The sequence below is a fragment of the Pinus tabuliformis genome, chromosome 8 (genome assembly GCF_031772625.1).
Source record: "Pinus tabuliformis cultivar Carrire ecotype Pingquan chromosome 8, CPIR1, whole genome shotgun sequence".
Lineage (NCBI taxonomy): Eukaryota > Viridiplantae > Streptophyta > Pinopsida > Pinales > Pinaceae > Pinus > Pinus tabuliformis.
The window spans coordinates 301,319,315-301,331,776 of record NC_142294.1 but is presented as its reverse complement, the minus strand read 5'-3'; the positions used below and the strand labels follow the sequence as shown (position 1 = coordinate 301,331,776).

At 37.3% G+C, this 12,462-nt stretch overlaps 1 protein-coding gene across 2 annotated transcripts in view; it reads right to left on the bottom strand.

The window, feature by feature from the left end:
• Nucleotides 1-222: 222 nt before the first annotated feature.
• Nucleotides 223-12,462, bottom strand: part of LOC149235314 (microtubule-associated protein 70-1-like) — a 60,165-nt gene continuing 47,925 nt past the window's right edge. For both annotated transcript variants that reach the window (XM_089372075.1, XM_089372074.1), the window contains exon 11: nt 223-904. In XM_089372075.1, the coding sequence (XP_089228201.1) occupies nt 886-904 (19 nt within the window). In that variant the 3' untranslated portion in view covers nt 223-885. The remainder of the gene's footprint in view (nt 905-12,462) is intronic.

Sequence of the window (12,462 nt, the reverse complement as noted above, 5' to 3'; positions counted from 1 at the left end):
CCAAACTTACACAAATTTAAAGCAGTCATTCTTTATAAAAAAATACTGTGATGTGAAATCCAAAATGCAAACAATTTGCTACCATCAGTCTGACAAAAATACAACTATGACTCGAGAAAGCCCTCTGCCAAGGTGTCAATGGAACAACTCAGCATAGGATGCAGAATGGACAACATTACACATTCCCGGCAAGACATTTCAAAGACAACGTGCACTGCTAAATGCATGTGTGCTCCAGATTGAGCAAGCAAAGCACCGTAAGGTTGCATTCAAACAATAAAACCAGTTAGTGATACAGATGTATTGGGAAGTGAATGAAAAAACAAATCAATTGCTACCAAACGAATATTCACAAATTTTATGTCCCAACACACTAACATCCCATTATAAAGCAATCACATTCTGTAACTCTTTTGGAGCCAAGAAGCACGCAGCACACACTACATCTTACATACCTACAATATACTAGTGGACTTTGAGATGTTGCTGATCAACATAACACAAAAGATAAACCCAAAAGTAATCAAGCTCATCCCTCCAGCTCAATTAGTACCAACAATTTGCTCTGTATACATGAGGTTAGGTCTCCTGTCATCATCATTTCCATACTGCACACGCAACAAGTAGCTTGGTCTTCCCCTGTAATGTCATTTGTCACGCCATAGCCAGGAAGCATACACATGAACATAACTGTGTAATGCTAGGCAAGCAGAGACCTTAATAATCTCATTTTATGAGATTAAAATGCACTACCCTGCAGGTAGCCACACCTTCTGGTGGAGTAAATACAGTCACATATAGCAATGCATCTTTCCAAATCAAGGTGCATTGACAGGCACTCAAGTGCTGGGCAGTTCTGAAGATAATATCCATCGGTCAGACAGTTCAATTGTTTCTTGTACTCCTGCAAATTAAAAACCAAAATTTAGTTGCACTGATTTGTTTTATGATCAGATCCACGTAAGGATCAACCTGAAAATAACAAATAACCATTCTGCTCATGTGCATATACATCAATAAAACTGCAATGTGCTAATCCTACAGTTCCACCAAACAGAGAGATGAAGTTACTTTTCAAAGAGTGGCCGTCCTCTACAAAAACTTGTGTTCTGAGAGGATAGATCCAAAAGGTAGGCCATCTTATTAACATATTACAAAGAGTTTGTTTATTGAATTTTTCAGCGAAAATATTTGTTTAACAAAACACACACACCTTGCTTTTGAAGCACATTAGGAATCAGTGAAACCAAAATCTTTATTCATAAAAATTTGCCCCATAACTAAAGCAAAATTAAAGTTGACTGTGCTTCAAACAACAAAATACAGTACAAGAACAATCAACCAGTACAGCATTCCTATAAGTTTGTTTTTTTCCAAATTTTGCTCTAAAGAAAAAAACCAAAGCTCTGAACAAATCAACTAGAACGTTACGTATGTTTAACTGCAAAATTTGTCAAGCATAAAGGTGGTGTCAAACTCCAATTAGCAATTTCAAACCTTGTATAATAGGATTCCACAGATGAATATACTAGGAAGGGAGGCACATAATGCACTAATCACAATCTGACAAGATAGCAAATGCTGATTCAAAAATAAAGGCTCCTTCAGACAGGCGATTATTTTCAGTATGAGCGCCTGGATGAGTTGTAAAAATTAGGAAAATATAAAGACTAGGACAGCATTTTATTTAGTCTTCTTTTAAAAAGAGAAATGGCAACAAGCACTTCTTCTGTACAATATCTTAAAGTGTCATTCAAAGTGGAATGAAACAGAAACACATGACTTAGGTCTCCTGTATGCTGCTAAGCAAAAACAAAGAAATAAGTTCACCGGGGTGGATGAAGAGTTAGGTTTCCACTTGCCACGTAAAAGCACTCGCAGTATTAAGCAAACTCACTTGGTTTAAACTTGAAATGAATTGAAATTGAATTTGGCAAACAAAAGGCTATTTTAAAAAATTAATGAATGAAGTTCCATAAAAGTTGGCAATATGAGGCTATTTTAAAAAATTATTTCATGAATGAAATTTCCATAAAATTTGGCAATACGAGTGTATCTCAAACATTGGTAATCTAAGAAACCAAAACAGATTTATAAAATTAAAATGATAAAAAATAAAATAAAAAATCGTAATGCATAATAGCAAACTGAGTTCACCAGAAATTTAAAACAAGTTATAACCCTGAAAAATAAATGATAAATGTATATAATTTTAACATTTCTTTTATAAAAGGGAGAGAATAGATACACAGTACAAGAACCTACCACACAACGGAACCAAATATGCTGTTATCATTATCCCTACTACAAAAACATACTAATAGTCTTGCAACATGTACCGCATAGGTAATATCTGTCATGGTCTGATTGTCAAAATAGTGAGTGCCACATGGGTGACACAGATAGATGAAAAGATGTCAAGACATCCCTCAAACCATGGAGGGTCATCACCCAGACGTCCTTGGTTTTGGGGGGGCGCATCCATGGGACATGAGGGACATCTCCCATGTCCCCAAGGGCATTCCCTACCAAAAATGAAAATTCCCTTGCAGTCCCCAAGTCCCTGAAAACATATGAAAACGTAGGAGATCCTTCCCCCAAGGCATGGGAGGGGTCTATGCCACATGGATGAAAAGCTAACAAGAGTACAACAAGCAAATCAATACCATTAAATCTCCACCAATGAATATTTTTTCCCCAAAATATAGCAACTTTCGAGTTGACAGGAAATTCAAAATTTGGATAAAAGTTGCACTTTTATTCTGAGAAGTAGAGTACAACAGCCTTATGAAAAGGCTCTCTTAACCGAAAAAGAAGATTGACAGAAGGAAGGGGAGATGGAAAATGCCAGAGATAGTTTAGATAGAGACAAATCCTACACTAGAGTACTTGGAGGAAGCTCTGCACAACCCTGGAATAACCTGGGAAAGAAGAATATCGTTGTACTGGCAATAGGTGTCAACCTGGAACAGAAACAGAATCTCTATGTTTCAATCCAAGAGCAGTACCAAAAAAATTTAAGCACCCAGGCTATTTAAACTACTGTTTCGAGTCAAGTGTTCATACAAAGGCAGCGAGAATGTGCAGACTTTATAATAAAAAGTCAAGACTTATGAATGTTAAATAGAATTCCCAGATTTCCAAGTCACTGGTAGCCACAGAAATTCTTCCCAGCTCCCAAACATGGGGTGCATGTTTGTGGAGGAAGTGCTTGATGGACTCATTATTGTGTCTTCCTCTCATATGGGATAATATCAGTTCCTATCAGCTTCCATGTCAACAAAATGACTCTTTGATCAGTAGTAACCCGTACACCTTGTGGAGCTATTTGATGTTCTATCATTGAAACTGAACTTATTTCTGATAATTTTACAAGACTGAATCCTGGATTCTCTGTAGGGAAGGAGTACTTGGGACGTTTGGAAGCATAACAGACAGAAGGAATGCCAGGTTGTCACCCCCTTGGTAACGGCATTGAAACTTCTTAAGAATGACTTTTCTATTGGCTCATAGACTTCGATGCCTCGTATTTAATTCTTTTTGGAAATGAACAAATATGACCTTTTTCTGCAGAAAAGGGAAGTATGCAAGGGTCGAGGGGGTGATAATCGCAGGCAATATCCAGAGGCAGCAAGTAGCAACCTTGGCAAACCCTCAGCGTTCACACTGGGAGCAGCAATTTCTAGAACTGCCGCAGATAATCTGCCATAACTCTTCTCATGCAGGACATTGGTTATAACCCATGTTTTCCACAAATTCTACTTTAAATTTCAGAATTTGAAATTTGGTAAAATCATTTTTGATCAGTTCAAAGGCCTAGGACTCCCCATAGTTAAGATTACTGTGCATATATTGTACAGAATAATTACTAATTAGAAATTCCTGATATGTTGTCCAAATGGTAACACTGGCTGTCCAGCCAGTCCACATGGTTCAGAAGGTTAAAATATCAATCTATTGAAAGATCCCTGATATGTTGTCAAATGATCACTGTGGCTATCTAGCCAATCCACAGGATTCAGAAGGATAAAATATAAATCCATAGAATAGGTGGCTGAGAGCTTCTCTTACTACAACTAGAATTATTTTTAAGCCATTTTTTGTTGGAAATACTGAGAGGGGGGATGAACCAGTGTTTATTTACAATTGTTATATTATTGCCAGTTAAGATCATTAATAAACCAGAACACAAGATGTACAACAAGAAAATAATTTTATTAATAAAAATGATGAGGACTCCAATCCTCTTACAAACAACCAAGCTCCAACCTGTACAATAAAATTCTAACTCTTTCAAGGCTCCAACCTTGGTCTCAACGAGGCTCCAACCTCTTATGAGGACTCCAATCCTCAAAGACAATCCAGGCTCCAACCTTGTATGAGGACTCCAATCCTCTAGGGCTCCAACCCTCTCTACTTGCTTCAATCCTTTAAGGTAGCTTCAATACTGCTTCAAGTCTTCCAAAAGCTTCTTCAACAAGACTTGAAAGATCTCTTCAACAATACTTCAACAATGCTTCAAGGATGTCTCCAATACTGCTCCAACAATGCTTCACATACTGCTCCAAGATTTACTTCAACAAATGCTTCTAGAGCTGCCATAGATGGCCTCCAAGATACTTCAAAGTCTGGTTCAATTCAAGGTCAATTCCAGCAAGGCTTCAAGATTCATTGAAAGTGTCTCCAAAGCTCTTCATGTTTTAATAGGTCCCAACAATACTCCAACAAGGTCTTCAACAATGCTTTACCAGGGTGTTCTTCAACATAGTTCACTGCCCCAAAAGAATATCTCAATAATGCTCCAAGAATGTCCTCAATGATGATCCAAGTGTAGCCAAGGATGTTTGCTCCAACAGGTGATCTATATCAGTTCAAAAAGTTTCAATAAGGTTGTTTCAATAATGGTCTCAGGTCTATTGAGAAACCAATAAGCTAGCAAATTAGGGTTGATTTTTCTTACTTGATAATTGCTTGTGAATATTTGTTGGATTCTTATTATTTTAATTATGTTCTCTTCATCAAACAATTACTAAAACATAAAACATGAAGAGCACAAAAGACAGTGAACATAAAGATGTAGGCTCCAAGCCAGCGGAAAACCCCACAAGGGGGAAAACCCAGCCAACTTCTCTTCTTATAGAATCAGATCAAAGCGAGAAATTCAAGACCCAAGACTAATACAAAAATCCAACCTCCAAGATGCCAAGTCAAGCCCTCCAAATTTTGCATCATCATGGTAGAACTCATCAATGTTTGTCACAGGAGATAGCATCAATCTCAACGACAGTAACTTGCATCAATCTTTAGCTTATGCGCCACAGGGAACTCGATTTTATCTCAGATCGTCTGCCACAAAGAAATCGCATTTATCTCGGATCATCTACCACAGAGAACTCACTTTTATCTCAGACATCTGCCACAGCGAACTCGCATTTATCTCAGATATATAACCCAAGAAACTCGCATTTTCTTTGCAAATATATGCCTTCAGGAACTTGCAAGTCTTCACAAGAATGTAGCTTCTAAATTTCGCATATCTTTACCTCAGAACTCATCACAGAAAAGCATCGAAAATTGTTTGCCAATTGGTGGAGGATGTATGCCAATATATAGTTATTTTCATATGTGAAAAGACACGGCCTTTGAATGAGCCAACTTGCAATCCTAGAGGGCCAACTTGGCTTCTCGAGGCGAATTAACCCAAATTACATTTTTGAAAATTATTTTTCCTTTTTCTTTGACTCAATTACAATTCTTTGACTCAAATCCTAAAGCATGAAGAACATCCTTTGACTAGAAAATAATAAAAAAATATATATATTCTTTTTGTTTTTACATGAAATACATATTCATACAAGTACAATGATAATTATGAAGACCGAACCTAGTTACACTTTTCAACACTCCCTCTTAACTAGGAAGATATTCATAATCACTCAACAAGATACAAGGATACTCTCAAATTGAAATATTCTTATTAGAAGAGTTCGGATTGATAAGCATCATCATCATAACCAGCATCGTCAATTACAAAAAAGCAAGGCCTTGACTGACAAGCTCTATCTCTCTACTAGATCAGATCACAATGTCGGGAGGCATATATTTGGACACCACCACCACCTCTCAAGGAACATACCCCATCTGGATGTTCACCGTGTATGTCCTTATAGGACTATTCTTATCTTGGATATTTCCCCCATCCTTAAAGAATATCGGTCCTCATGACTCCTCTTATCTTGGATTCCCAATCCTCAAAGAGTATCGGTCCTCGAGACTACTCCTATCTTGGACACCATTCCTCAAGCAGTATTAGTCCCAGATGCTTATCCAATCCTCCATTCTCCTTACTAGTGCCTTCACTAGGCTTATGGTTATTAGTCCTGGCCATAGTGCATGACACATGGAGAATACGGTGTCCCTCATCACCCCCACTCAACCAAGGAGCTAATCCTCACTAACAATCACAATGCTCATCAAAGCATCAACTATATGTTCTTCAGGGAACCTATTGTAGCTACTTGGCTCCTATCTGTATCACATTATAACGAGCTCTGACCTTCCTAGACCTTTGTCAATCTTCACGTAGCTCTAACATGCGATCAGGTAGTTTGTCAAACATCCTTATGGAGTCCAAACTTCTTCATTGTTGATCACACAAGCCTTCACATATTCTTTCTTCGTGACATGGTTTTGCCTTCACCCTCCTCCCAAACTAATATCGAACCCATCATATCATCAGGTGATCAACAAACTATCTCATGACTTCTTGTATCAATTTGTTGTTTTTCCTACCTCTAAAGTGTACACACTTCTGTTGTATATTCTTCCTAGAAGTCATACCATATCCTAAACATTATGATGTCATTCCTCATTATCAAAGTTTCCAATACAAGTGATACTACTCCAAATTTCAAGTTGTAAGATTCTTCAAGTCACTTTGTGCTCCTAGCTTCCTCTGAAGTCGACATTACTTCCTTCTCATTGTTTAGCTTCTCTCCCAAACATCAGTAGTATATTTAGTCATTCGAACCAATCATATTCCCTTCTCTTCTAGCTGAGGTAGGTGAACTTCTTGCCATCTTGACTTTCCTTCTTCCTTCTTAATCTTCATGCTTTGCCACATTCTCTCAACTCTTCCATCTGCTGATCAAGCTTATAGATAGATCTTGACCTGATCTGCAACCTTTATTAGAAAAACTATGAAAAACAAAAAAACAAAGTACAAAGATAAAATAGCAATAGAGGTAACTAAGGAAATGTAGTGTACCTATCTTTTTGAAGAGGGCTAGCTCCATCTTAATCTTGGACATATTCACCAACCTTGTCATACCTTTCAAAATTCATACTCAAGAACTAGGTTTTCCTTTTTATAGCAAAAACAATTAGTTAGCTAAGTCACATGACACGAGGACACGAGACACGGAGGACACGTAAATACATGGTATTCAATACGAAACGCAGCGACCTGGAAACAGGACACGGGGGACACGTTTTATATATATTTAATAAAAATATATATATATATATATATATATATATATATACCGAAATATAGTTTTTTATCCATATTAAATTGCAGGTTGCAGCTTATCTTAGTAGTTGTTATGGTTTTGTCCTTACTGACCTATTTGGGATGAAGCAAAAGGCATACCTGCAGTGGGTAAGGTGCACCTCATAACCCTGGGTACTTATCCACCATTCATTGTTATTTAAAGTATTAATTATATTGCATTAGAATTCTGTCTCTGAAACCTGCAGTTTTATGTACCAGGAACTTCATCCAGTTGGTTTTTTCAGCAGATACTTCAGGCAGAATATTAAAGTACAACCCACAAACTGTAAGCCTGTAAGTTTTCAGTGTAGATACTTGAGGGGTTGTGTGGTCATTCCAATTCGTTTTCCCGACAACAGAAGAGATAAAGACTACCCACCAAAGAGTCCCACCATTCGGTCTCTTGGTCAACGAGTTCCACATCTCTTGCCCTCTTCCAACCTTTATTACAGGTGGTGCCAAGATTCATTTCCACTATATTTTGCAAGGGATACAAATTACAATTATTTCGGCCAGTTCATTACGAACTCTCAGTTCACCATTGCTGCTACCTAAGGATCATTTCCAGTGTATTTTGCAAGGGATGCATCATGCAATTGTTTCAGTCAGTTCATTACGAACTCTCAGTTCACCATTGCTGCTACGGGTAACTTTTTGCCTATGGAATAGGAGCGACGTTGAATCTAAAGTTGCCCTCATTGTTTAGCTATAGCCTATACTTGTTTGTAAAATACAAAAATCAGTCTTCGTATGGTAAGAGGAAAGTTGGAAACCCTTTATCGGAGCCTTGAGCAGACACTAGAAATCAAAACTCCAGAAGTACTGCGTGCAGCGTTAATGCTTGTTACTGTTACTGGTTACAGAATAATGTAAGTATAAAAACCCTGCCGGTGGGCTCAAAATATACAGCGAGCAAATGTAACGTGAATGCTATTGCTTACTGGTTTAAAACTTTAACGCTGGTCCTGGTTACGCTGGTCTTGAACGAACAGCAGCTCCACACGACACACACAGCTCCCGCAGCTACACACGACACACGAACAGCTCCAAACAAACGAAAAAAACCCTGACGCTGACGTTATAAACCGAATTTTTTTGCAATACGTATTCAAAAATCGAAATACGTTATGGCAACGTATTCTCTGTACCGAATACGCGTATTCTAAATTCATGACACGAAGGGAAAACGTAGAATACGTATGCTATTTTTAGGACACGTCAAAAATCGTATTGGACACGTATTAGGGCCGTTTTCGTGTCCAATACGTGAAATACGAGACACGGGACCCTAGGGGACGTGTCCTGTGACTTAGTTAGTTAGGGTTTTTGTTTCTAGGGTTTTCTAATCCAAATCTTAGCTAGGGTTTACGAACCCTAGATCCTTCACAATCACCAAGACTTGTTATTCAAGAATTGCAAAACTTCTACAAGTACGCTACAAAACCCTAATGATACTATCGTCATGCCTTTGATCTATTTCATTTCTTGCTCACAAGACCTAGCCTTCATATGCAATGAACTACTATCAACATGGTCTCTAATATATATTTATGTATGCAAACCCTTTTTCTATCTTTCAAGTGATCATCCATGCACACAAAAGTTATACATACCTCTACAACCTTACCTTTTTCTCTTCTTTGCAAAGATATGGTCCTTCTTCAATTGTCAAGTGCCAACATTCTTTGATAAAGGTGCTTCAATTCCTTCATCCACAAAAGTTTCATTGAGCTACTTGACTTGTCTTGATTCCTTTCAAACAGGGCAGCTTTATTGATGTGGTTAGTACTTCTTCTATATATATGACTACTTCATACATGTGTGCTTCAGTGATGTGCTTCAAATACTTAATCTAAGCTCTTGTTATTAGAATATATGATATTGCTTCTTGGAGTCTTGGCTTCAGTGATAATTATGATCCCTTCCATAGACTATATACTATGATCTTATTGGTCTTGTAGCATAGAGTTAATCATTGAATTTTTTGCACTGAGATATTTTTCAGAGAGGCACATTCCTTCAAAGAGATAAGATTTTTTTCATGATCCCTTTCTAATCTTCAGATCTCAATACATACAATGAGCTTTGGATCTTTATGACATAATTTTGTCTTTCATCATTAACTTCATTGTTATATCTTGAGGTGACGTTCCTTCAGGGATACAATCTTTGATATAGACTTCAGAGATATGGAAGGTTTGCTATAGCGTAGGAACTTGCTACAGTGCAGGAACTTGCTTTATTGAGAATTATGTCATTGTCTCAATAACTCGTATCATTATGAAAATAATTGCATCTTCATCACAGAACAAGGTGTCTTTAGCTTGTTTGTGTATTGTTTCAAACTTCCATATCCGAATTGTCTTCAGGTCCATGGCAGTGTCACAAGTTCTTAAAGGAATTTTGCTTCAAATTTTTGCAACAGTTGTCTTGGTCTTTTCTTCTAGACATACAAAGTATTCTTGCATCATGGTGTCTCTTCACATAGAATGTTGTCACTGTCATATAGATTCGAATGTCTTTAGTAGAATTTCTCGCAGAGGATTTGAACACCTCTTGTTCACCCTAGTCTCAACCTTTTAGATTAATGTGCCACAACCTTGACTTTTTAAATCGAGTGCGGATCTCTTGTTTATATAGTTCGGATCACCAAGTACTATCACAAGTTAGGATCTTCAAATTTGTGTAGGGTTACTACAGTGTCTTTGCATGTCACAATATTAAGGAGATTTTTGTATTGTTTCAGAGATCATATTTTCCACAAAATTATAGAACTCATGCTACAGATATTCACACTTTGTTCATAGAGTGATGATCTTTAAAATGATATATGTCACAGGTATCTCAAAGTACTTCTCTTTAGAATGCTTCAATAATAAACTTTGGTCTTAAATGGATTTCATAGGTTATATAGTCCTTGCAACAAGACTAAACATACCTCTTTCATGAGCTCCAATTCCAAACAGAGACAAATATAAGTTCTCGAACTTTATGAAATAGCCTTGTAGCTTGGATGTAGTGGCTATAGCAATTTCAAGAGCCTTCAACGATATGATCATATGAGCTTCAAGCCTTTCCTTTTGTTGAAAGAGAGATAATTGATGCAATATTTTTCTTCAAATAAGCCAACTAGGAGTGATCTTCAATCTGCCTTCCCTTCACCTTAGCTCTGATACCATGTTGAGAAACCAATAGGCTAGCAAATTAGGGTTGATTTCTCTTACTTGATAATTGCTTATGAATATTTGTTGGCTTCTTATTTCTTTAATTATGTTCTCTTCATCAAACAATTACCAAAACATAAAACATGAAGATCACAAAAGACAATGAACACAAAGATGTAGGCTCCAAGCTAGGGAAAAACCCCACAAGGGGGAAAACCCAACCAACTTCTCTTATAGAATCAGATCAAAGTGAGAAATTCAAGATCCAAGACTAATACAAGAATCCAACCTCCAAGATGCCATGTCAAGCCCTCCAAATTTTGCATCAACATGGTAGAACTCGTCAATCTCTGTCACATGAGATAGCATCAATCTCAACCACAATAACTTGCATCAATCTTTAGCTTATGCGCCATAGGGAACTCACTTTTACCTCATATCATTTGCCACAAAGAACTTACATTTATCTCAGATCATCTGCCACAGAGAACTTGAATTTATCTCAGACATATAACCCGGGAAACTTGCATTTTCTTTGTAGATATATGGCCTCAGGAACTCGCAGGTCCTCACAAGAATGTAGCTTCTAAACTTCACATCTTTACCTCAAAACTCATGACAAAAAGCACCGAAAATTGCTTTTCATTTGGTGGAGGACGTATGCCAATGTATAGTTATTTTCATATGTGAAAAGACACATCCTTTAAGTGAGCCGACTTGTCATCTTGGAGACCCCGCTTGTCTTCTTGAGGTGAAATGACCCAAATTACATTTTTGAAAATACTTTTTCTTTCTTTACAAGAAGTCCAAATAGGACTTTGACTCAATAAATCCTAGAAGCATGAAGAACATACTTTGACTAGAAAATAATAAAAATTTATTTTTCTTCTTTTTATTTTTACATGAAATACATATTGATACAAGTACAATGATAATTATGAAGACCGAACCTAGTTACACTTTTCAACAAGGTCTTCACAATATGTCTGCTCCAACAATGTCTTCAAGTCTTGACTCTTCAACAAGGTATCCAAGAACAACTCCAACAATGCTTCAACTCAACTCCAAAGGATCAGCTTCAAGAACCAATTCCAATCTTTAAAAGATGCAAAGGTACTACCCTCAAAAGTATGCTCCAAAAGTGTCTCAGGTCTGCTCCACAAGTGGTTGATTAAGTCTACTCCAAGATAGAAAGTCACCTTTCCGCAAGCTACAGAAAGTTGCCTTTTTTTTTAGGTTTGCAAGCTACAGAAACAAGCTTTTCTCTGAGGCCTACGAGCTATAGAAAGTCTCCTTTCAACGGTCTACAAGCTATAGAAAGTTTCCTTTCAACGGTCTACAAGCTACAAAAAGTCTCTTTCCTTTGAGCTCTATGGGCTACATAAAGTCACCTTTCTACAGTCTACGAGCTATAAAAAGTCACTCTTCTCTGAGGTTTCCGAGCTACAAAAAGTCACTCTTCTCTGAGGTTTCCGAGCTACAGAAAGTCCCCTCTCTATGAGTTTTGCGAGCTACAAAAAGTAGTTTTTCCGCGAGGTCTGTAATTCGTTCAAGGTCTGGATAAGATCTTAGACAAATAAAGATTCACCAAAAACCAAAAGCTCAAAAAACCATATCCAAATCAAATTCTTTCTTCTTATTTGCTACCAAGTTCATGAGCTATGAACTTCACCTTAGATCGAACTCCTTGTCTTCTTGTCTTTGTCAAGTTGGATGGACAAAATGGAGGAGCATAGCTTCTATTTA